The 23,618-nt window shown below is 33.9% G+C and overlaps 5 protein-coding genes across 15 annotated transcripts; 1 reads left to right on the top strand and 4 right to left on the bottom strand.

Annotated features, from left to right (window-relative positions):
* Nucleotides 1-1,084: 1,084 nt before the first annotated feature.
* Nucleotides 1,085-6,304, bottom strand: LOC105961493 (uncharacterized). The gene is made up of 9 exons (XM_012985746.2): nucleotides 5,460-6,304; nucleotides 4,586-4,771; nucleotides 4,098-4,190; nucleotides 3,757-3,939; nucleotides 3,559-3,661; nucleotides 3,241-3,426; nucleotides 2,066-2,976; nucleotides 1,629-1,981; nucleotides 1,085-1,539 (listed from the first exon to the last, which is right to left on the bottom strand). The coding sequence occupies exons 1-9, from the start codon at nucleotides 5,679-5,681 to the stop codon at nucleotides 1,479-1,481; spliced, it is 2,298 nt and encodes a 765-aa protein (XP_012841200.1). The 5' UTR covers nucleotides 5,682-6,304; the 3' UTR covers nucleotides 1,085-1,478.
* A 3,340-nt stretch (nucleotides 6,305-9,644) lies between these two features.
* LOC105961579 (small ribosomal subunit protein eS26x) lies at nucleotides 9,645-11,878 on the bottom strand. The gene is made up of 5 exons (XM_012985833.2): nucleotides 11,779-11,878; nucleotides 11,592-11,684; nucleotides 11,022-11,106; nucleotides 10,779-10,912; nucleotides 9,645-9,891 (listed from the first exon to the last, which is right to left on the bottom strand). The coding sequence occupies exons 1-5, from the start codon at nucleotides 11,779-11,781 to the stop codon at nucleotides 9,826-9,828; spliced, it is 381 nt and encodes a 126-aa protein (XP_012841287.1). The 5' UTR covers nucleotides 11,782-11,878; the 3' UTR covers nucleotides 9,645-9,825.
* A 1,488-nt stretch (nucleotides 11,879-13,366) lies between these two features.
* Nucleotides 13,367-14,636, bottom strand: LOC105957258 (copper chaperone for superoxide dismutase, chloroplastic). Of its 2 annotated transcripts, none has more exons than XM_088816524.1 (4): nucleotides 14,455-14,636; nucleotides 14,241-14,295; nucleotides 13,886-14,124; nucleotides 13,367-13,790 (listed from the first exon to the last, which is right to left on the bottom strand). In XM_088816524.1, exons 2-4 carry the CDS (start codon nucleotides 14,284-14,286, stop codon nucleotides 13,530-13,532), a joined length of 546 nt encoding a protein of 181 aa, XP_088672650.1. In that variant the 5' UTR covers nucleotides 14,287-14,295; nucleotides 14,455-14,636; the 3' UTR covers nucleotides 13,367-13,529. The 2 variants fall into 2 exon arrangements, with proteins under 2 accessions (XP_088672650.1, XP_088672651.1); XM_088816525.1 differs by having other exon boundaries at nucleotides 13,886-14,115; nucleotides 14,455-14,579.
* Nucleotides 14,637-15,542: 906 nt separating this feature from the next.
* LOC105961657 (superoxide dismutase [Mn], mitochondrial) lies at nucleotides 15,543-23,467 on the top strand. Its single transcript, XM_012985935.2, has 6 exons — nucleotides 15,543-15,927; nucleotides 21,982-22,028; nucleotides 22,563-22,688; nucleotides 22,804-22,860; nucleotides 22,975-23,052; nucleotides 23,152-23,467. Exons 1-6 carry the CDS (start codon nucleotides 15,705-15,707, stop codon nucleotides 23,245-23,247), a joined length of 627 nt encoding a protein of 208 aa, XP_012841389.2. The 5' UTR covers nucleotides 15,543-15,704; the 3' UTR covers nucleotides 23,248-23,467.
* On the bottom strand, nucleotides 17,763-21,524 carry LOC105976834 (uncharacterized). 10 transcript variants are annotated; one of them, XR_016030737.1, is made up of 11 exons: nucleotides 21,150-21,524; nucleotides 20,881-20,985; nucleotides 20,617-20,733; nucleotides 20,162-20,265; nucleotides 19,664-19,720; nucleotides 19,384-19,564; nucleotides 18,616-18,666; nucleotides 18,464-18,530; nucleotides 18,246-18,311; nucleotides 18,125-18,171; nucleotides 17,763-17,938 (listed from the first exon to the last, which is right to left on the bottom strand). XR_016030737.1 is itself a non-coding variant. In XM_088816526.1 (10 exons), exons 6-10 carry the CDS (start codon nucleotides 19,404-19,406, stop codon nucleotides 17,860-17,862), a joined length of 267 nt encoding a protein of 88 aa, XP_088672652.1. In that variant the 5' UTR covers nucleotides 19,407-19,564; nucleotides 19,664-19,720; nucleotides 20,162-20,265; nucleotides 20,567-20,733; nucleotides 20,881-20,985; nucleotides 21,150-21,524; the 3' UTR covers nucleotides 17,763-17,859. The 10 variants fall into 10 exon arrangements, 6 of the variants coding, with proteins under 6 accessions (XP_088672652.1, XP_088672653.1, XP_012857550.2 ...); XR_001174504.2 differs by having other exon boundaries at nucleotides 19,316-19,564; nucleotides 20,675-20,733; XR_016030738.1 differs by having other exon boundaries at nucleotides 20,675-20,733.
* Nucleotides 23,468-23,618: the final 151 nt, after the last annotated feature.

Below are 23,618 nucleotides of genomic sequence, written 5' to 3'. Positions count from 1 at the left end.
GACGACTAATTCTTTTCGTTTGAAATTGCACACTACTAAATTTATATATTAGTAAGTATTCTTTGGACCATTTCTTTTCATTTTGAAAATTGCACCTACTTTTGAGTTTTGACTATTGTTAAGTAGGGGGCGATTGACTAAGAGTTTGTGACCACTTTTTCGCCTGCACAAATTTGTTAGGTACACAAATATAATGATACATAAAATAGAAATCGGAAAATAAAGAAGGGAAAGAGATGGACAAAAAACAGTAGTTTCAACATATGGAAATGTTATTACTTTTAAACGGTTCAATTCCCTATTGTCCAATGTTCGATCCAGAAATTCTAATGGATGGCGACTCCAATCGGAAACCAACACCAAGTCACAACCACACAGACAACCAGTCAAACAGAACATTCTCACACTCAGTTAACTTTAGTTTTCTCTCCATCATAGACTCAATCAGTAACATAATGGGATTGAAAGAAGAAAACCTAAGGATGCGTAGAGATAATAAGGTATTACATTTGTCCCTCTCTCTTATAAGGGCAGTATAAATAGGCACAAAACCAATGGTAAGCGGCAACAAAATTGCTCCTAAGTTAAAGTCGGCCATGTACGGCAAAGACTTTGTAAAGAATTACCGAAAAATGATAACCTAATGACAAAGGTACTGTTCAGAAAGAGAGGGAGAAAAGATAAGAGAGAAGCGGCACATTCAAACTGAGACCATGGTTGAGAGGAGACAGCAAAGTCCAAGTGAATGGACGTTTACAATTAAACAAAATAATCTGAACGGTCAAGATCAAGATCAAGAGCATTGACTATGATCAAGAGGGTTGATTATGAACGACTATGATCAAGAGGGTTGACTATGAACTGAACACTAATTGGTTTGGACATTTCCAAAAATTGGGCCGCCGAGATTTATTTGAGTCTTGTGCCCAATCCCAATATTTTGGTTTTGTAAGAACTTCCCCGCTTTCTTTATAAAGTTTCTCAGATCCAGCAGCCGAATTCTCAATCAAATATATTTTCCCCAATCGAATTTCGTCGAACTTTTCAACTACTCAATCCCAAACACATTTTCGTCACACGCCACTTCATAAAACATTTGTCCAATAAAAACAAAAACGAAAAAATCAGACGCCATAAGCAGGACTAGTCAATATACAAATTCCCTGTAACAAAGTAAGATAATACTTGCCACCAAAAAAATGGCATTAGGTGTCCTCTACCCAAAATGTACTAAATGAAACCCTACTTTACAGCTATCCTGTTCCGTAAAACAGTCATAAAACAACCCGAAATCAGTCTCCAAAAAAAAAAAAAACAGTTCAGAGATTGCAAACTAAGAAAGCCAATTATATACCTACCTAAAAAGCCCTCCTCTCTCTAGTCTGTTAGACTCATCTAAAACTCGATATAAATCCTTTCTCACTCTTTTTTTTTTTGTACAATTTTAACCATATCCAAATCCCTTCTTCTACGCAGTCTCATTGTCTCAACGGGGGAAACTCATCTTCATTCTTAAGGTGGACTATCGGCACTGAAACCCTGAAAAAACCCCAACAAATGAATTATCCAGAGCATTAAAACATTATTATCTAACAGCATTAAACGCATATATATGTTTTTTTTCACACCTTTCTTTTTTAGTACTACTACACTGAGTCGAGGCAATAACACCCGAAGAAGCTGCAATAACTTCTTCTGCAAGATTCCCAATCGAACCAAATTCAATTCTACTCAACTTACGGCTCTTTTGATCCCCATTATTAACCGAACGAGGTGATTGGCTCATCGATTCTTGAGATCTTCTTCTTGCAGAAGGTACAACTTCATCGACCCCATTTTCGGAATTCTTTGGCTGAGACGGAGCAGTATAAGCACACGAGCCGTTAACTCGTTTATGCCTATGAAAATGATTATGATGATTGTGTGGTGGTGCCTTGTTTCTGCTCCAGCCTTGTGTAGGTCTCTCCCTGTTAAAAGCATTCTGCGTAGAGTAGATCACAGCTATATATATTACGCAGAGATAAAACACGAGACACAAATACTGAGGAGAAAAAGACTACCCTACCACATGCGGAAAGTAAGTGCCGGTTCCTTGTGATGCCCTTTGTGCAAAATTAGCTAACTGGCCCACGTTTTGCTCGATTTGAAATGGGGTTGAACTCATTTGAGAGAATTGAACCCGACAGGCTGGCATCGGTTGAGGAAGAGTATCAGATAATGGTTTTTTGTTCGAAACCCTCGAAGGCAAGAATGGCGTATGATACGCTACGGATGTAGATAAAGAAAACCCATGGCATAGTTGACCGTATAAAAGACTCCTAATATGGCTCTCGTAATCACCCCTAAGGTCAGCCAAAGGATTGAAAGCTTCCGATTCTCCACCCACGCTTTTCAAGTCCATCTCCTTAAAATCAAGGGCAATATGGTCTGTGAAATTTGACTTTGCATGCGAGTTGTCCAAACACCATTGATACGTATTGTTCGTTTCCCCGTTTTCTTCGCGGTTATCCAACCATGTATCCAAGCAGAACTTCTCATTTTCAGCAGATAATTTGGAAGAGCAGTAAAACGGTTTGTGGCTATGGTTCCAAGAACTGTTATTGCTGCTCGAAGCATATTCCGGCACGCCATTAATTAGACTGGAATTAGAAGTTGCAAGCTCAGAATGTCGGTTGCTTTCATTCTTGAATTCTAACCCTAAACTGTCGTTATCGTCACAGACGGATGATTTCAAGATGATGTCATCCTCGGAGGACAATTCAACAGGGGATGAGGAATATGCAGTCGAAGAATCTTCGTCTCCAAATTCTAACGTCAACCCTTGAGTGCCACTTCGGTAGTCACTTCCATGCCTTGCAATGGTATCTGCAAAGAACTCACTGATCTCATCAGCAATTTTGTCTTTCGGTTGTTGGAAAACTTTACCAAGCTTGCGGGCCCCGTACTTGAAAGCACTTCGTATTCGATAAAAATTGCCTACAAGGGAGCAAAGGGCCAATAAGAACACATGTCATAATACAGTAAATCTGAAATTCCAAGATAACTGAAAAATAGTTTTGTGAACTTTATTATTGAGCAAGACTATTAGTTGACTCAAATTATTCAGAGACTACAATACAGTCGCAGTTTAATCTGGTATCACCCACTAAATAGTAATTTGACGTAATAATTTAGCTCATTACAGTGCGAGAAAATCATTTCAAGAAAGAGGTTATAACCGATAGATGATATTATTATTACCTCTGTGAACACTGCGTCCTAGATTGTTATTTTCCTTCAACGGATCAATGATATTAAGATATTTTGTCTGAAATGCTTTCGGTTTTCCTTCAACCACTCTTGACGAAACTGAGAACATCTCCATGCAGTTCTCCAAAAATTCTTCACTGAGCATCAAATCTTTCCGTTCACTTTCTGGTGTCTTTACTGTAGATAAAATGAATAGGAGCAACCATTATTCAAGAACTAAAATAATACGGGTGTGGGAATATGTGACACAGTTACAATGTTGTGAATTAATTTCAGACCATTTCCATAATTGAAAACACCGTTTCTTACCCACTATATCAGGGAGTGATGATTTACAAACCGGCCCTTTCAAACTGACGCAATAGTTCTCCCAGTCAAACTGGCTGTAGTACTCCAAAAATTTGTAGAGCACCTATATAGAAACAACCTTAAAAAATTTGACTACTCCATTCATTTGCATGTAAATTCATAATTGAACGTCGAAAACCGCATAATCACAGTAGTTACCGATAATGGGCCACTTAAGGATGAATGGAAGAGATGGAATATGTAGAGGATAAGTGTTTCCAAAGCATACGTAGATATTAAACCATGGTGTGCACCAAGTACACGACTCTCATAATAACACCACGCTTTAACGAGGATAATGCTGCGTTTAAAGAGATGATTTCTCCCAACGAGGCGATCAACCTGCAAAGAAGTTCGTAGGAAATCAAGTGAAAGAAATTAAGTCAATCTTCTTCAAAAATTGTTATAAATCAAGGGACTATATACCAAAATATGAATGGCATAAACACCAAAATTGGCATGCGTGTATGTATTTCAAGAATATAAAAAATGATTGCTACCTGCTCTAAGAAACAAAGTGTAGAAAGTCCACCTAATTGATTGAATGATATATCTATCACAATGTTTTGCACGAGACATTTCACGAGTTTAACCTGCCATCAGAAGAACAGACGTAATCAGATAAAAATAAACCAAACAAGATGTTTATAAATATATATCGAGAAGCAAACAAAGTCGATCACCAAACCAACCAACATTATTAAATCACTAGAAATAGTATTCTGAACAAGTGTCTCCTTCAAAAAGAACCGCAAACCCAATTTCCACATAAGAGTATAATCAGCATTCCGAAATCTTAATATTCCCCAAAACAGGTTGAAAATAAGAGACAATGCATAATCCCAAAGTCACTTTTATGTTCAACATAAGAAGGTATTCCCATTAATAAAAACATAAAAAGCAAGAAACAATATGCAGGTTTGAAAGTCGAAAATATCAGCTACATAATAAATAAAAAGAGCTGCTACGAAGAATTTCGAAATATTACCTCAGCATCAATAAATTGAGGATCCTTAACTTGGAACTCAGCATTTTCATTTTTCTCTTCTCTTTGTAGAAGAGCAAAAACTTCATGAGCCAAGACTTCCTCACCTTCAAGACCTTTAACGGCAGTCAAATCAATATCTCCATCAGGTAAGTATGTCTTGAGAGGCACTGACCCATACGGGAAAACCTGCGAGACGTAAACACCAAATTAACCCTTTAAACAACCAAATACCTTAACGAATACTAGAATATCTTTTTCGTCTGGACTGCACATCTACCATGCGGTTTTCTTGATCAACATTCATCGCAGAGTGAGAATGAACTAAGAAACATCGTTTTAGAGCTACAAGAAGATTCAATCAATACATAGCACGATATATGAATTATCTATTTGGAGATGATCCCAAGCGAAAAAAACACAATCGAAGATTTTATAAACATGTAAAAGGAAATAAAATATAATGACATCAGCTACACGTATTCAGTGATCAGTTAAAAAGTTTTCAATCAGCTACCATTACACAGTGAATCAGATCAACAAAACCCGCACATACGACCTCGACACAATACATGAATTAACAATAATCAAACCCCAAAACAATCTTTGGATCGACATACAAATGCATCGGCATTGCAGCAAAAGATCAGAACCTATTTTATTCTCAATGAATATAATAACACCACCTTTTCCCACAAATCGAAAACAATCAATTAATAATTAAACCTGCAAAAAAGGCCTAAAAGCAAGATTTAAAAAAAAATTATAAAATTATAAAAAAGCTCAACTCATAGAAACAGGGCCACCTTCAGATTCCGACATAAAGAAGACTTTTTCTGTAAACCAAAAGTCATAGATGAATTGACTTCAGAATTACCTCACAATTAATCTGACTTTTGATTAGCCGCTGAACATAATCAATGACGTCTCTCCTCTTCTCCTCCGAGTCAAGTGTAGGGTGCACACAATTCACCACTTGCTGCGCCGCCGCCTCCGCCGCCGCCGACAAACACTCCTCGCTCAACGGCGCCGGATCAGTCACTGTACATGACTTCCACCCCAAATCCACCTCTGAAATCTCCACCCCAAGCTCACCCATCCTAATTTTTTTAGCCCTTTCTATTCGCAAAAAATAAAATAAAAAAAAATAAAAAAAAAAATCAAACAGTAACGGAAGAAGAATCCCCAAGGGCTTTCACCACCATCTTCTTCATTACTGATTGTTTCTCGTTTTGTTTTTTGCTGTTACATAAAAAAAGGAGAGAGAATTCTACAAGGCAAAATTGAAAAAGGGGGGTTTTAAATTTGGGGTTTCGGTTCCATTGATCCCCCACTGTATTTGTGTATATACATACATGTATACATACACACACAATTAAAAAGTCGGAAAATCGGAAAAACAAAAAAAGGAGAAATTCTGAGAAGACGACAAAATTGCAATAACAATTGCGTTTTGTTTGTTTGCGTCTTCTCCAACCCTCATTTGGTTATTTGCAGAGCGGTGACGAGAAATTGAAACAAACCCTCCGTTTCTTTTCCTCGCCCTCTCTCTCTCTCTCTACTTTCTCTCTCTACAATATATATATTTACAGGGTATATTATATTTATGTATCTATATATTTGTTTTGTGTGTGTGTGGACTGGTTCGGATTTATTTTCCTTGTTTATTTAATTTTCTTTATTTTTATTATTTATTATTATTTGTCAAAAAATCTACTTTGTGGCGCGCGGCAAAGGAAGGTGACGCGACGAAAGGGAGGGAAACGGATGACACGTGTTCATCGTTAAAATATTTATATTTATTTTATGGAAATTATAATTTAATTTATGGAAATTGTAATTAATTTATGGAAAATTATGTTTGGATTCTTTTACCAATCGAATTACCCTAACCTACCATATAAATTTCAATTTTCATGCGCAATGGTACTCAATATTATAAATCATGATAATATCATATATTTAACAAATCAAATAAATAAGATTTTTGTCCAAAATAATGTCTGAAAACAATAAATATAACTTCTCAATTTGTACGAATTGATGTTATTCCATTTCAATTTCTGAAATATGGTGTGAGCTTATCCATACAATTATGGACTTCTCCAATAGGAATTCGATTTATAATTTCTCAAATTCGTAACTGACGATTTGTTATTATCTTCTCAAATTCGCTTTTTACGTTTTTCTGCCCATTAACCAATTGGGCTTATCCAATATTATATCTGTTGAAATACATCTAGTGTTTTTTAATCGTTGATATATATGTGTGTTAAGTGATCAATATTTAAAATAACGTTCCACTAAGTTCCCCATTCCGATTAATGATACTTCTAAAAAAATTCCTTTTACTAGAATAATATTGTGACATAAATAGATTCCAATTAAACACATTTTAGGATAAAATTATTTTAATTGAAATTTCTCATAATTTACGATGGGATATTTATAGTTACAAATTTTGTGGGAAATAATGAAAGTTGTTGGAATAGTCATTTGATTTCTTTTCAAAATTATTACTTATACTTACTCTAATATGTGAAGATTGATGTAATTATATTATTGATTTGAAAACTCTTTTTTGACTCACCGTACTTTCCCTTTTAATGATTGGGAATTATATTTTAAATAAAATTATTATTTTGTTCCTATCTTGAAAAGTGGTAAACACTAAACACAATTAATAATTTGGGGGAAAGACTTTTCATTTTCTTTATTATTATTTATCATTGATCCAAAATTTTCATCAAATATATTTTACTCTTTTGACCTGCCCCCAATTTGTTTGGGAATTATTAAAATAAACAAAGAAAGAAAGAAAATGTCTTATTTCGTGTGAATAAATTATTGGGTAAATTACGGCTATCACCTTGTGAGATAAGGTTAAATCACAAAAATACCCCTTCAATTTAGATAATTACAATTATTCCTCTCAACTATTAACATTTTTACACGTTCACTCTTATGCTGTCAAATTCAACAAAATCTTTTAAATTTCATGGAATATTCTCTAGTTTATACTTGTTTGGTGCAAAAACTTAGTTTCAGATGCACCACAATCTGATATTTACATGCTATGACACATTTTATAATCATTTTGTTTCAAAATGTGGAGCTGAAATGCAGTAAAACGGGTACAAACTGAAAAATATTTCTCAGAATCTAGAAGATTCCACTAAATTTGACACCGCCGGAGTAGAAATACAAAAAAAATTATAGTTGAGAGGGTGGTTGTAATTACCTAAACAATAAATATTTTTTCATAATTTGATCTTACAGGATAGGCGTAATTTATCATAAATTTATCCTAAATTTATTTAGTGATTGATTTAAGTTGTTCATGTGAACACGAAACAAGAAAAAATAGGCACTACACAGCTCACTGCCCGCCTTATAAGTGGCAAGTGGGTGTCACATTCTCTTATTTCTTTCCCCTTAAGTGGGGGTGGGGGTGGGGGGCTAAAAGAAAAAAAATAAAAAATAATATCCAATTTAATTATGTTGCAAAATGCCCCAAATTTCTCATGCTTTTACTTCTTCTAACCCCAACCTACTAAACTTGCCATCCACCTAAAACTTAAAATGAGAAAAGCAACATCAATTCATATCTTTGAGTAGTAATTTATTACACTCACACACATTTATATATGAGAAGATATGTTGACCAACGTCACTTTCTTGCGTGGCCTCGCAACTCGCGCATCGTGTGTTCGCTTTTCTCTTCTTCCGTTCGATCAATTACGAAACAATATTATTTCTAAGTCAGTTTTTCTCATTCTGGTATCTCGAACCCATGACTAAATAGATCATAGATGCAAATGACTGCTTACTAATACGCTACCTGAAACATATGTTTTTGTGTTAAATATATCACTCATTATTCTCTATTCATTTCAACAATTAATTCCATTTAAATGATTGTTCTTATAAAATTCACTTCATGTGACTCCCAACTCATGATCAATTTCAAGTGCATTGTATTTTCAATTTGGACATACCTTATCTTGCCACCAACATCTTACAAATAAAACTTCACCCCTTTCATAAATACACACTTGTATAAAGTAATAACGTGTCACACCCACTCTAATCATGTATAATTATGAATTGATATAATTTTCCAATTCGCGTACTATAGTCTATATTTAGTGTCCATTAAATGGGATTTGCAAGATTATGACATGATAGTATACTACCTATTACTGGTCCATGTCACACTCATCTTCTTCTCTAGTGCAATGAAATGATTTATAACTTTTTTTTTTTTAATTATAGAATTCCAATTCAAGCAAAGTTACCACAAGAAATGGGCCATTTTTTTTGACGTGACCCCATGAGCATGTGCTAGTGTTGAAAACACGTACATACATACATGCTCATAATTTTTATCATTGACAATATATGCTCATTGAAAAATAAATCATTAATTTTGTTCTATATTAATTAATTATATCATTAATGAATATGCCAGGTATATTCGTAAAATAATAGTGGTTCATATATATATATATATATATATATATATATATATATATATATATGTTAGTTAGGCGCGTGAACATTTCACATGACAACAATTGTTTCTGTATTTCCACAAGTTTGCTAATTTAATGTTGTTTAATTTGATTTTTCAAAGATAGTGGCGGGGCCAAAGGGGAAAAGGATGTCAATTTTGGGATGATCATGTCACATTCATATTTCCACATTTTGGATTTACAATCAATTATTGGGATTAGATTAATTAATGAAAAATTGCACATAGTTCTGGATAAAATGTTTCTCCTCGTTTTCCAATTCCTTTATTCTACCAAAATTTACTCATAAATAATTACTCATTAATCACATATACACAGGGGTGCATTATTATGCGTCATAAAACTACATAATGTATTTCATCCGGTGAAGGTTTTATATATATATATATATATATATATATATATATATATATATATATATATATATATATATATATATATATATATATATATATATATATATATATATATATATATATATATATATATATATATATATATATATATATATATATAGTAGATTATAATTTCCAACCAATAGGACAAAAATACTAATTTTCCAGAATTCAAGAACGGTTTGAAACATAAAGCAAAGGATTGCGCACTTGTAAGTTTAACGAAATCAAAGATAATATATGGATAAGGTCATGGTAAATAAAACTGCATAACGAGAAATCCCGGTAATAAAAATGTTCGAGAATAAAGGAATTAAGTGCGGGCAGCAGGGGGTGCTCCACCAACACGTGGAGGCTGGCCTGGCTTTGGTGCATCATCCTGTAAGAATGTGGAAAACGCAGCAATTAAGTACGGTGACTGAAGATACCATAATAATGAAATTAAAACACATTATTAATTTTACATAAATAACTCGGTCACACTATTTAGCTCAAGTTGTTGAAGACAAGTAAACGAGACAATAAAAGATAACAACCCAGCACATGAAACTACCACATGACTTATCTAAACAAGAGAAACCACTTTCGGTTAGTATATTTCTATACATGAAACAGAAACTGCAGAAATTTAACCTGCTTTCTACACATGATTTCGGTATTGCAGCATGAAGATGAGTAGAAAATTAATCCAGCCAGGCCTCGTTTGGTTGCAAAGATAGGATTAGCCACAATAAAATTAAATAATCTAATGAAACTCAATTGTTTTATTGGACCCCGGAAGGCCCAACAAATAACTCACTAAAAGGCATGATGATAACATAATATTTCCAGGTCGACCCGAAAAGTTATTAGGCTTACCAAACATCAAACAAATTCAATTTAGTTAATCACGGCTAATCTACCCAACCAAATGAGACCTCAGGCATAGTTAGGTTGCTAAAGTAGATTGGTTTCGACTTTCGATTATACTAGCTCCCTACTAAGTAAGTAAGTACTTGTATTTGTTCACAAGTCTGGTACTAGATGTGTTTTCTCGATACCATCTATGGCTTTAAAATAATCCAATATCGATTAGACTTTTAGGGATAAGATTGTTGTTTTCTTTTGTTCACTCATCGAGTTGAGCTCCTCCACATAAGGCAACTCATGCACAACAAGAAATACACATGAAATTGTAATAACACATCGAACTCGACAAAAAAGAAAATTCAAGGAAAAATATCAGACCGGTATAAAAAAAAAATTAGACAAGGCAGGGAAACTAACCCTTGGGCGCCTGAAACGCTGCGGGGGCTCACGGTTCCTCCTATCAGTACGAGAGCGAACCCTCACCACTTTGGAGTGAATGGCACACGAAACACAGTACTGCATCTTCACATACAGCTTAGGGAGGGTGTACGCTGTATCAAAAGGGAAAATCCTCGTATAAGATAATAACCGTAACACGACAAACTGTTCAGATCTAAAAATCACTTTTAAATACACACACACAAAAAAAAAGAGGCTTACTGTCGAAAGCACACGCTTCCTGGACATCCCTCACAGCTGCTTGCTCGACTATGTTCCTCACAAGAAACCTCTTGATTGCCTTGTCCTATTAAAATAAAATCAGCATCAACAACCATTCGAGTTTTTTAATCTATTTTAAGCAAAAGGTAAGACGATCCAATTTTATCTTAGTCCCAAATTATCAGTGGCTTAGAAAGTCATAACGAACATAAATAAGCTGTGATCGTTCGGTTCGGTTATTCACAGAGGACGAACAATAAAACCAGCTTGTACGTAACATCTGAAATACGGGTTTTCACCACTACGGCTCAAGAACCATAACACAAAGCTCATACACAACCAGCTGAAATTAATTTGACAGGGGGTCAAAGCTTTATACACTAACACCAAAAATTCAATACCAAAAGATACAATTCCTCTACACCAAGCACAAACGAAACCGAAACCCTAAAATCAATTACGGTACAAATAATCTATCCGTGCAGAAAGTACAGATTCAATAAACTTATAATACGGTAAGAAAAAAAAAGTTCGAGAAAAATACGAATCGAGATTGGGAAGGAGAAGGACCTTTGGGCAACATTTTCCACAGTTGGAGCAGCGGATGAAATTGACGTGGCCGCGGCCATGCTTGTTGCGGCCGCCGTTCCTTCTCTTGAAAGTCTGTGGATGAAAATTCAACACTAAATAAATCAGAAAAGCTAAAACAATTGATATACGAACTGAATGCGTAAATAATTGAAGAGAAATTTTCCACCATTGTTGGATTGGTTTTGCAATCTGAAAGTGGAGGCGCTCAGTCGCAGCGTTAGAAACGTCTAGGGTTTTTAATCTCGAGTGTGCAGTGACGATTATATAACGTAATTGACATTCTGCACCTTTAATTATTACAGTTTCGCACATTGCACCTTCAAAATATTGAAATATCACTTTGCACCCAAACAAATAGATAAATTCGTATTATACCTAGGGTGGACTTTTCAAATTTTGTCGATTTAAATTTGGGATTTGTTTATTATTATTTTATTTTGAAGTTATTATTTTTATTCTGATTTCTGAAATTTTAATTACTAATTCTGGAAAAATAGAAGTATATATATCTCAAAGAAGCAAAGAACGATCATCTAGTATCCAGAGATGAGAGACTCTCAATTACCTTGCGTTTCAGGATTGTATTTATACCTGTCACAGGGATGAGTATGGTGGAACCCTTGTCTTATCAGACTATGATGTACGTGCAGAGTGATGTCACTTGCAGCGAGTTCCTTTTACGACTTTTACCTACTGAAGACGGGTTGCTTCAATCCATTTTACTGAAAACTGTGTCGATTCTTGGTTACTCTTAATTGCCTTAAGCAAGCTCGTTGTTTGTTGGTGGGGCTCCTTTCGGTGCACATCATGGTGCGTGCTTTCCATCTACTTCTCTGACGTTGGGTCGAATGTGGTAACATCCGCCGCTTACACATGTTATATACGGGACTAGTTGATAGACTTTAACAGTTTGTAGTGGATGAGGCGGTCTTGAGTTTGGGCCGCCATTGGACTTTATGTCAGGCTTTCTTTCAATATGGGTTTGGAAAATTAGGCCCGTATCAACAAGATCGAAATTTGAATTAATTTCTCCGTCCATTCGAATAGTATAATTTTTGTCAAACCAAAAAACGTAGAATTTTGTATTATGATCGGATCTGATCATGTCAAAAAAGAGTCCCTTAATTTTTATAGGTATAGGGTCATTATACCGTGTTCCGGTTTTAAATGTCATGTTTTTGCTTCAACGTTTCCATATAGGGCCACGTAACAAGTTGCACGAAATTTGTATGAATGAAAGAACGAGCCAATACATCAAAAATTCAAATTCAATCACCAGCCATTGATCATTTAAGTATAGAGATGGCAATCGGAATGAAATATCCAATTTCAGCCGATTTCGATACGGAAACTTTCGAGTTAGGAACTTACATATGATTCTCAGTCCGGTTTTCGATTGTTACCTTATCTCGTTTTTCTTCTTCTGGTGTACTTGTATGAAATACCATATTAATAAACATCGTACCCTAGCCATTGCTGTCAAAAATCAGAGGCCAAAAGTTAACCGAATCGCCGCTACCTTATAGCCGATTATCCGTCACGAGAAACCACTAGAGTCACCGTGTACTGTCAACCAACAACATTTCGTAAGTTCCAAAAATCCATTTTTTTTTATAGTTTCTCAATCAGAGTTAATTTTTTTATTCCGATTCGGAAATTTCAGAAACAGAACCCACTCTTGTTTCCTCCGAGAAAAATCGGCATTTTCTCGAAAGAGTGAATTCCAATCTGATCCGTCCGATTTTTAGCCCTACTCAAACTACAACAACTACAAGTGATGACTAAATAGTGAAATCATTTATAACGAAGCAACGGGTATCACTTTATGATCATTCCATAGAAATTCCAAGTCGAACTAATTTCATACAAACAAATTGAAATACAAAGACTGAAATAATATTAAATAAAATTATGTAGCTAGGCCAAAGCTTCCCATATAGTTGTACCGTCACAAGCGCAAAGCTTTGCGCAGTTGTCGTTAATTCCTCCCTCATCGCTTCTACCAACCACCGCAGCTGCAATACCTTCACCCGAAGAAGATTTACCTTCGCTACTTGCGTATAACACAATTGATCGTCCTATTAGATCAACAACTCTCAGCGTCGTCTCTTTCGTCCCAGAAATGAATATCGACTCGTTTTTCTCATCGACTTCTAACCTTCCCAACTCACCGAGTGGCTGATGATCGATCAATTCAACATTAATCAATTTCACCAAACAAGGCGCGTGCGAAACTTGATCAATAGATATAGATACAGATATAGATATAATACCTTGTGTACGTTGTTGGTGGGATTGAATACGTTACCGGTGGTGGCAGCACCCTGCGTTAAATCGCCGAATTCATTGATCGACCAATTATAATTATATTGATTATTTCCAGGTGGCAAACGACTAAAGTTAGCTTCTATCCTAGTCACTTCCGTGCTCACTTGAGCTAACCGGACGACGCCGAATATTGTCGGACCTTTAAATTCAGCGACCGCGCTCGACACCACGAATTCTGCACAATCTAACTCCTTTGTTTATTAAAAAAAAATTATATAAAGAAAAAAAAAACGGAAAACGGTAACACCGTAAACCAAAATTTACACATGTGGTCCATGTGGAATATAACTAATTAATTACCAGCTGATTTTGGCCTAATTGGACTGAAGAGATTAATTGATCCCATATATATGTTCTGCAGCAAAACATATATTAAATATTAATCTCATAATTAATTAAGAAAGACTAATCATGTGACTTATGTTAATAATCAGAAGCAAAACAAGAATAATATTAATAAAAAAAAAAAAAAACACAGATTATATAATGAACAAGAATTTCAAAAATTTCTCACCTGGTGAAATCAAATCGATTATCGAACTTAGAGATCGGTCGATAATACGACAGATTTAATAGAGAGATGAATAACAAGAGAGAGATAGAGGAAGATAGATATTAAGGAGGGAGAATTGGGATTTTTAAAGGTTCAAATTTGATGATATGCATGGAAAAAGTATGTGAGAGATGTACTTCTGTACTATGGGAAACAAAAACAATAGAATTATGTAGTAGTACTACGTACGTTAAATTACGGCCACTCTTCAGGTAGGGTTAAATTACGAAAAGATTCTTCTTGTTTTGGTAATTACAACCACCCCTCAAACTATTAATTTTCTTATATGTCCACGCCCTCATGATCTCAAATTCAACAGAATCTTATAAATTTTGTGGAATGTGTTTCTAGTTTGTACCCGTTTTGTTCAAAAAATACAGTTTCTGATGCACTACAATCTGATATTTACAAACGACCAAGAGAATATGAAGCGCGAATTAGTTGTAACGAATATAAATTGGAGAATATTCTAGAGGATTCCACTAAATTTGATCCCGAATGAACGGTGTAAGAAGATTCATAGTTGAGTTATTATTATAATTATCCAAATATAAGAATTTGCTTTTATAAATTATATTATAGAATTCCAATTCAAGAAAAGTTACCTACCACAAGAAATGGGCCAATTTTTTGATGTGACACCATGAACATGTGCTAGTGTTGAAAACACGTACATACATGCTCATAATTTTTATCATTGACAATATATACTCATTGCAAAATAAATTATATATATATATATATATATATATATATATATATATATATATATATATATATATATATATATATATACAAATTATTAATGAATATGCCAAGTATATTCGTAAAATAATAGTGGGTTCATTAATGATTTGAAAACATATATTCATTATTTTACGAATATACCTGGTATATTCATTAACGATTTGGAAATATATATATATATATATATATATATATATATATATATATATATATATATATATATATATATTTCCAAAAAAATTGTTTGGTAGAATTCATGGTGGACGGTTGAAATTATAACTTGTAAATAAAATATAATAATCGTACAAATGAAAATTCTTGTACTATCAATCTTGTACTATATTGTACTAGGGTTACTTAATTATCAGATCTTAAAATTAATTTCAAATAAGCTAAAAAGAAGAGAAAAAGAAAGAGAAGATTCATTTAGAGAAGCAAATTTCAAATTAATTAAATAATTAGAGATGGATTTGACGAAAAATGTGACGCTGCCGGAACTCCCGTACGGATACGAGGCGCTGGAGCCGGCGATAAGCGGGGAGATCATGCGGCTGCACCACCAGAAGCACCACCAGGCTTACGTCACCAATTTCAACAAGGCCCTTCAGCAGCTCACCGCCGCCGTCGCTGATGGTGACACTTCCGCCGTTGTCATGTTGCAGAGCGCACTCAAGTTCAACGGCGGAGGTATTTTTATAAATAGTATATCTATATATGTATTATATATTATATATTATATATTAATATATATTATATATTTTTTTTTGGGATACGTAAAATTAAAATAGAAAAAAAGAATCCGATTTTTTTTAGTAGGAGCAAAAATTGAACGGATCTAAACTGAAATTATTAGATACTTAAAGAGATGTATAATTATTTGCAAAAAAAAAAAAAAAAAAAAAGGGGATGTATATTTAATAAAAAAAATTGAAATTAATTTCAACTCCAATTAATTATAAAAATAAATAAATAAAACTACATTTAGTGCCGTTGAAATTTGAATTTTTTTTTCTAATTTTTAGAATTAAGTTACGAAAATTCATGTAAATGTGAAATATGTTGAATTAATATACTAACTTTGGTCGATATTTTGACCTAAGTACATTTACATCACCGGAAAAAATGTGTGTCTCCAATAGGTGCAAGTTCGTTGTCGTGGCTAAAAAAATGACGAAAAATTAGATTTTAGCCCTTAAAGAAATTATCTCACTCAAGTATATATATTATGCTCCAAATACGATAAATTAATTTCGTTGATGATTAATAATCATGTGTTCGGTTAATAATATTGTATTCTGATAAAATAATATCGTCGGGAACTTACCAAAAAATGGTTCCAAAAAAAAAAGAAAAAGAAAATAAGAATTACAATTAGATATTAATATTTTAAGGATAAATTACAACCACCCCGGGGTAAGGTATAATTACGAAAAAACCCTTCTTGTTTGCATAATTACAACCACCCTCATCAACTGTGTATTGTCTAACACGTCCACCCTTACAATGTCAAATTTACCTACTTGTTACAGCCACCCCAAGGTAAGGTATAGTTGCGAAAATACCCTTCTTGTTTGCATAATTACAGCCACCCTCATCAACTATGTATTGTCTAACACGTCCACTCTTACGATGTCAAATTTACCTAGGGTTGTTCATCCGGTCGGTAAACCAATCTAATTGAGTCGAACAAAAATTCGTACATGCAGATTACTGAACCGCTAATTCGGTGTGGTATTCAGTTTTATTTTATTTTATATATATTTGATATATGTAAGATTAGTATTTAAACTAAAATAAATTTAAAAAAAATAAAAATAAAATCAATTTTGTAAAAGTATTTTTAATAAAACTTTGGTAATTATTTATATATTTATCGAACCAAAAGCTAAACGGTATGAAATTTTGGCGTACCGCAATTTCTCTACAATTTTATACAATTTTATCGAATGAAAGCCCCTAAATTTATCAAATTGAGCGATTTTTTCGTAAGATAATATGCAAACATGAGGAGAGGATGGTCGTAATTTGCCCATTTTAATTTTAAATAAATGTCCTGCATTATATTTTATTAAAACACTACAAAAAAAACTGTTTTATGTGACGCAAAAACTCGTCGCAAAAACTCAATATTTCGTCACAAAATACTTTAGGTGACAATATTTTTCGTCACAGGGGTCGTCGCGTAGGCCCCGTCGCGAAAGGTGTTATGTGACAAACTGAAGTTTTCGTCACAAAATATTGTGACAAAAGCAAAATTTGTCACATAAAGTATTATTGTTGTGACGAAGTCTTCGTCGCAGAAACAGAATATGTTCGTCACTAAAAACATATGTCGTCACAAGAAGTAATCTTTTCACTTACGTTTTGTGACAAATTATTTTGTCACATGAGACATAATATCTATTGCGACAATTATTTCGTCACAAAAAACTTATAACAAATAATTATTATAAATAATATTTATATTATTCATATTTAAATTAAAGAAACTAATAATACAATTCCACAAAACTAAACAATGATTTCCGAAATAAAATTGCATTGCAATATATCGTACAATTACACATACAAAATACACCGAGTCAATAATTCAAATTGAAACTTACATTAAAAAATAAACTACATAATATATAGACACCGTCCTTCCTTCAGTGGAGCGATATCCTTCTTCCTCACAACCTTCTTTGTACTTTCAAATCTGCAAATTGAAAATTAAAAGTTAAGCAAATATAAACAATTGCTAATTAGCCGAGATTCAAAAATATTATTTCTCATCATCTATCGTAAAGATACTCGTGTGTATATATAAGCTGTAGAACATATCATTTGACCTTATACTAGTAGTTCAAGCTATACATAGATTGAGCCAAGTATAATTACTTACATATTTTCAACTTCGCTGTAGTTGGTCACAATGCATATACAGTTTCCCTGCATAAAATATATCAGAAATTTAGAAAATCTTTCAAACACGAAAATCAAGATTAACGAAACAACATAAATACCTAGTCAGCCCAAACATCTTTAAATTCAATTATATACGGATGGCGTAGCTTTGGAATTAAACTCATCTGCGAACATAGACAGGCATGCATTAGAACTAACTCTAGGACAATCATTATTCATTGAACAGTATGTTTGTCCACTAGCAAAATAGTTCAAACTCGAAAAAAAAATGACGTAATTCCGGAACACTCAAGAATGCAAGTATTTAAAAAATAACCTCGTGGCACTCTTTGTTCTTGAAATTCTCTGTCTTCTTAGAGAGACAAATTTTCTTTAAAACATACCTGCAAGAGATGATTCAAAAAGTTACTTAACAATTCAAAAGGTAAATAAAAACACTGATCATTGACCTTCATAAAAAAACAATACCAGCCAACTTCGGTCTTCAAAAGCATGTAACATGGTGCCATCAACATCATTCTGCAAGAATAATAAAAACAAATGATTAACACACTATAAAGCTTACTAAAGAGAATGAAAGAACATCTCATCAACAAGTGCAGAACCACCAAAGATTCTCTATAAGAACCTGTTATCACAGAGAACAAACAATGCAAAACAGATGAACAATAGATGTCAATTCACATCTTGAAGAACATCTTCATATTTACAAATGAAAAAAAAAATCGAACACTTTGTGATAGCGAACAAACAACTTAGCCAATAATATATCCAACGCGAAAACTTACCTAAATTAACGGCTTTTCTTAATTATATGATCAAAACATATTCGATTTGGGTAAATAGGCCTAACCAGATCAAACACTCGTTGATCCCATTTTCCAGCAGAATATTCCATTAAAGATGCTAACATGTATTGCTAAAATATATATATCCATGTATTATATAAAAAATATATATGAAATCAACAAATTGAGCAACAATATCATAACAAATCCGCTTCAATTTTTGTTTTTAACAACAAATTCTACTGTTCATTGTATAATTTTGAAGTACTTACATCTCTGCATCTAATAATTCAAGGGTTGAAGTCGAGATCGAGAGAGAGAGAGAGAGAGAGAGAGAGAGAGAGAGAGAGAGAGAGAGAGAGAGAGAGAGAGAGAATCACCTTTGAGTTCATCGGCGATTAAAGATGTAACTTAGAAAAGTTGACGGGGCATCAGAGCAATCGTGTACCTTAGCACAGAATGCGGCGGCATCGGGAAATCCGAGACGCCGGAGAGCACATGGCTTGAGAGTTTCCGGCAGTATGACGCCGTACAGGGAGAGCGATGCTCTCGTTTCAGCAAGCTCCAGCACTTCGGATGCGGTGATCACAGTAGCCGGTGGCCAAGAAGAAATACACAATACATGTTACCTAAATGAAGTAAAAGAAACATACAAATATAGATGCAATAAGGTATGAAGCTTGGCCACCGATTGATTAAATGGCAATTATTTGTTATTATGGGATCACCTGTCCCGTCTTTTTCTCTTCTGTTACTTTTCCGAGGGGCTTCGTTAGTGCATTTCTCTGAAAACAATCCCGAAACCTCAGATAAAATTGTTCTGACTTAAATTATGATTAGTTTATGCAAACACACAATTTTAGATAGCCAACTCGATTTCAAATATCCAAACAACACTAAATACATTTCTAACATGTGATTTTCCAATACTGAAGTTAATTCCAAACATTAGAAAATCCTTAAATAAATTTTGAATAATTAATTATACAAATGAAGAAATGGAGAGAAATGACCAATTGTTGACGCCATCTGCTCGCGATTGTTGACAACATATTGATATTTATAGTTTTCTAAATTGTTCATTACAACAGAGTGGTTCTGCTGCAATAAGCCTTTAAACATATGAAGGAAAAAAGCAATAAAAAATACAAAAGGGAAGAATAAGGAAAACAACAACACTTTTAATCACCATTGAAACATAGTATCAAGGACACAGAAAAACATACCGGAAATTTGGATTTTGGTATACGACTTTAAAGGACACATATCCTTCTGGAAGAACAACTCCCCTTTGTTCAAGTATAGGAACCAATTGCCTGGCTTCCTCTACCTGAAATGCGGTAATGCACAAAATTAGTGTAAGGCCTAACAATTCGCTGGAGAAATGCAAAAAAAGAAGAAACCGACAACAGAGCCACAAACGAGGAACGAAACTGAAGAGGACTATAGCAATTGAGAGAGGTATAAAAAGTTGACATAACAACGACAAAGAAACAAAAAGCTAGCTAATATAGCAATTTTCTCCTATAGGTTACCACCTATCGAGGAGCAAGATGATATCGTAGTCGGGTTTTCAGATCATAATGCCAAACCTCAAATTTGATCACATAGGAGAGAAGGTAAATACTTACGCAACAAGGTAAATTGAAGGTTTCCTAATAAAAAATGAGAATTATCATACAGAGGGTTCGGCACAAGGTCGGTTTTATGGTGATTTCCATCGGTGCAAAGCCAATTACCATCCTTGTCGGTGGACACAAACCCTGATAAATTCTTCACAGAAATCACCACAGCCCCTCTGTGTAGCAAAACACATGACTAATCAATTTCTTGTCAACAATTCAAGTAAAAAGGGGAATGATCTATTAAATATCTTTAGGGAATTAAAACTTAACATTCAAAAAAAAAAACAATTAACAGAAGAGGGAAAAAAAGGAAATCGTACTGATTAGTGACGAGAACAAGATCAATATTCTTGAGAGAAGCGGAATCGGGGTCGGGAATTTGGATTCCGACGTAGGCTTTGCTTCCACGATAAAGTTTTTCCAGCCTGTACTCACCAATTAGAACAAATCAAAAATCAAAATCAAATACAGATTCACGCAAATCAAAAATCAAAAATTGAAAATTGAAAATTGAAAATTGAAGCTGAAACTTGTTCAATTTCACATTTGAAAAAAAAATAAAATAAAAATAAAAATTGGGGGATTGAACCTTTTGGCGACGGTGAAGAGAGCACTGGAATGAGAGGAAGCGAGATCGAGAGTGTCGTCTTCGTAGAAGAAGGATTTGAGTAAGAAGCAGATGAGGAACAGAACGCATATGATTGAAGCTCCCTAGACGGTGCGACTGGTCGTCCCTGCCGCCGAGCTTATTACGACCGAGCTCATCGGCGGAGCGCTCGCATGGATTGATGCATAAATTCATTGTGCGTCAATCCCTTGGCCTGAGCCGCCGATTTGGGGGCGATGTATGCCGAGAATTACTCAATTGATTGGTTGATTGGGGGTGGCGGAGGAACAAATAACAGAGAGAGAAGTCCATAGAACCTTTTTGGGAGAAATAATAAGTGTTGGAAAGAAGAAATATGGAAAGACACCTAAAATAATCGGGGGAAATTTTGGGAGGAATATTTTTTCTAAAATGAATTTGGCCTTGTGACAAAATTAATATTGTCACCTAAAATAATCACTGTGATGAAATTGGTTTTGTCGTAAGAAAACAATTCTCGTCGCAACACATTGCCGGTGAATTGTTCAAAATATCACGTACATCTTTTTACGACAATTTTATAGTATTGTCATCTAAAATAGAATTTATGTGACGAACTAAATTTTCATCCCATAAAATGTTCATTTTTGTGACGACTTTGAATTTTGTCATAAAACATACCTACTAGTGTGACGAAATTATTTTTTGTCACACGAAATTGTCACATAAAATACTTTTTTTTGTAGTGAAAGTCGTCCTTCATTCATCAAATTCCTTCTATTTAAAAAAAAAATGATGGACTGACGAGGCTTCTTATTGTTTGATTCTTTGTTAGGGCACATAAACCACTCGATTTTCTGGAAGAATCTGGCTCCTGTTTCTGTGAGTGTGAATCTTATTTCAATTCTTCCATTTCTCTTAAATTTTCACCCAATATATATATATATATATATATATATATATATATATATATATATATATATATATATATATATATATATATATATATATATATATATATATATATATACTAAAGTGGTGTATATGCATGCATGCATGCAGGGGCGGACCATGTGTAGCTTTGGGGGCTCCCGCCCTTGCAACTTTTCTTTTTTCCTTTTTTTACCAATTTTCTGTTAAATTTTTTTTTTTTGGTATTTATCTATTAATTTATAGATTTTGGCCCCCCTAAGATTTAAATTTTGTACATTTTAGCCCATAAAAAATATTTTTTTCATTCTCTTAATTCACCCCATATTTCAGTCCCCACCAAAAACCCCTAGATCCTCCCCGCATGCATGCATGCATGTGTATATCAGTACTATATGTATATAATCAGTGTGTATATATATATATATATATATATATATATACATATATACATATACATTCATAATAATTAATAATGACATGCAGGAAGGAGGAGGAGTGCCCCCAAAGGGTCGTTTAGGCAGCGCCATTGATGAACAATTTGGTTCTTTAGAAGCTTTGATCCAAAAGATGAACACACATGGAGCTGCCTTACAGGGCTCTGGATGGGTGGTAATATATATATATATATATATATATATATATATATATATATTTCTCATCCTTATTAATAGTAGGTTTGGTAGGCTGAAAAATGTGTGATTTTGATCTTTTTTGCTTGCATCAGTGGCGGGCATTGGATAAAGAATCGAAGAGGATTTCGGTTGAAACAACTGCGAATCAGGTCCGTACGTTTAATTTCATATCCACACGTGTATTTTTGGATTAATTAATTATATAGTAGGTGCAGTTTGGAAATCATGCATGCATGAAGTTATATATATAATTCTTGATCCAGGATCCAATTGTGACGAAAGGGCCGACATTAGTTGCGTTGCTCAGTATAGACGTGTGGGAGCATGCATACTACTTGCAGGTAAATTTATTACTTCTCGAATTTCCTTTTGTTTCGTTTTATTTATTTTTTAATTTCGTTAATTCGCGACGGTATTCTTGGTTTGTGTGCCATATGCAGTATAAAAATGTGAGACCAGACTATCTGAAAAACATATGGAACGTCATGAATTGGAACTATGCAAGTGCAGTTTACGACAAAGAGTGTCCTAATTGAGTTGCTGCCTTGACAATTAATATATTTATGTATTTTCTTTTAATTGAATAAAAAGACTGTGGATGAAAAGTTGGTTATATATACTTTTCATCAATGAAATAAATGAGGATGATTTATGTGTATTGTGATTGTTTGAGCTTCTTCTATGGATACAATATCACTTGTTGATTATTCTTGCAAATTTTCTTATTCAATTGAAGTGATTTTTGTCACAGTTAAATGGTTCGTAACCTCTCGTATTCAGGCAGTGGGGAGTTCAAGAATTTGTTTAATGATGGGCTTAATTTTTCGGGTGTTCGGAACAGAGCTCAGGAAGAAAATTTTAATCTTCTTTTTTTTTGAATAAAGTAGGACAAAATCAAAAAATAGGG

The sequence above is a fragment of the Erythranthe guttata genome, chromosome 4 (assembly GCF_056151865.1).
Source record: "Erythranthe guttata isolate IM_541 chromosome 4, IM_541, whole genome shotgun sequence".
NCBI lineage: Eukaryota > Viridiplantae > Streptophyta > Magnoliopsida > Lamiales > Phrymaceae > Erythranthe > Erythranthe guttata.
Note: the sequence above shows the minus strand (reverse complement) of the source record. Positions and strands in the feature narration are given on the sequence as shown.

Coding starts and splice junctions, on each gene's coding strand:
- LOC105976834 (XM_013002094.2), bottom strand. CDS start 18,737: ATGAGATGTTCTTTCATTCTCTTTAGTAAGCTTTATAGTGTGTTAATC. Junction 18,172..18,463: donor AGAACAAAGAGTGCCACGAG/GTTATTTTTTAA, acceptor TATTTTATGCAG/GGAAACTGTATATGCATTGT. Junction 17,939..18,124: donor TACAGCGAAGTTGAAAATAT/GTAAGTAATTAT, acceptor TTCAATTTGCAG/ATTTGAAAGTACAAAGAAGG.
- LOC105961493 (XM_012985746.2), bottom strand. CDS start 5,681: ATGGGTGAGCTTGGGGTGGAGATTTCAGAGGTGGATTTGGGGTGGAAG. Junction 2,977..3,240: donor AGGACGCAGTGTTCACAGAG/GTAATAATAATA, acceptor GCTCCCTTGTAG/GCAATTTTTATCGAATACGA. Junction 1,982..2,065: donor GCACTTACTTTCCGCATGTG/GTAGGGTAGTCT, acceptor TACTCTACGCAG/AATGCTTTTAACAGGGAGAG.
- LOC105961579 (XM_012985833.2), bottom strand. Junction 11,107..11,591: donor GTGGAAAATGTTGCCCAAAG/GTCCTTCTCCTT, acceptor TTATTTTAATAG/GACAAGGCAATCAAGAGGTT. Junction 10,913..11,021: donor GGAAGCGTGTGCTTTCGACA/GTAAGCCTCTTT, acceptor CTTTTGATACAG/CGTACACCCTCCCTAAGCTG.
- LOC105961657 (XM_012985935.2), top strand. CDS start 15,705: ATGGATTTGACGAAAAATGTGACGCTGCCGGAACTCCCGTACGGATAC. Junction 22,029..22,562: donor AGAATCTGGCTCCTGTTTCT/GTGAGTGTGAAT, acceptor AATGACATGCAG/GAAGGAGGAGGAGTGCCCCC. Junction 22,689..22,803: donor TACAGGGCTCTGGATGGGTG/GTAATATATATA, acceptor TGCTTGCATCAG/TGGCGGGCATTGGATAAAGA.
- LOC105957258 (XM_088816524.1), bottom strand. CDS start 14,286: ATGGGATCAATTAATCTCTTCAGTCCAATTAGGCCAAAATCAGCTG. Junction 14,125..14,240: donor AATTAGGCCAAAATCAGCTG/GTAATTAATTAG, acceptor CAAAGGAGTTAG/ATTGTGCAGAATTCGTGGTG. Junction 13,791..13,885: donor CCACCAACAACGTACACAAG/GTATTATATCTA, acceptor ATCGATCATCAG/CCACTCGGTGAGTTGGGAAG.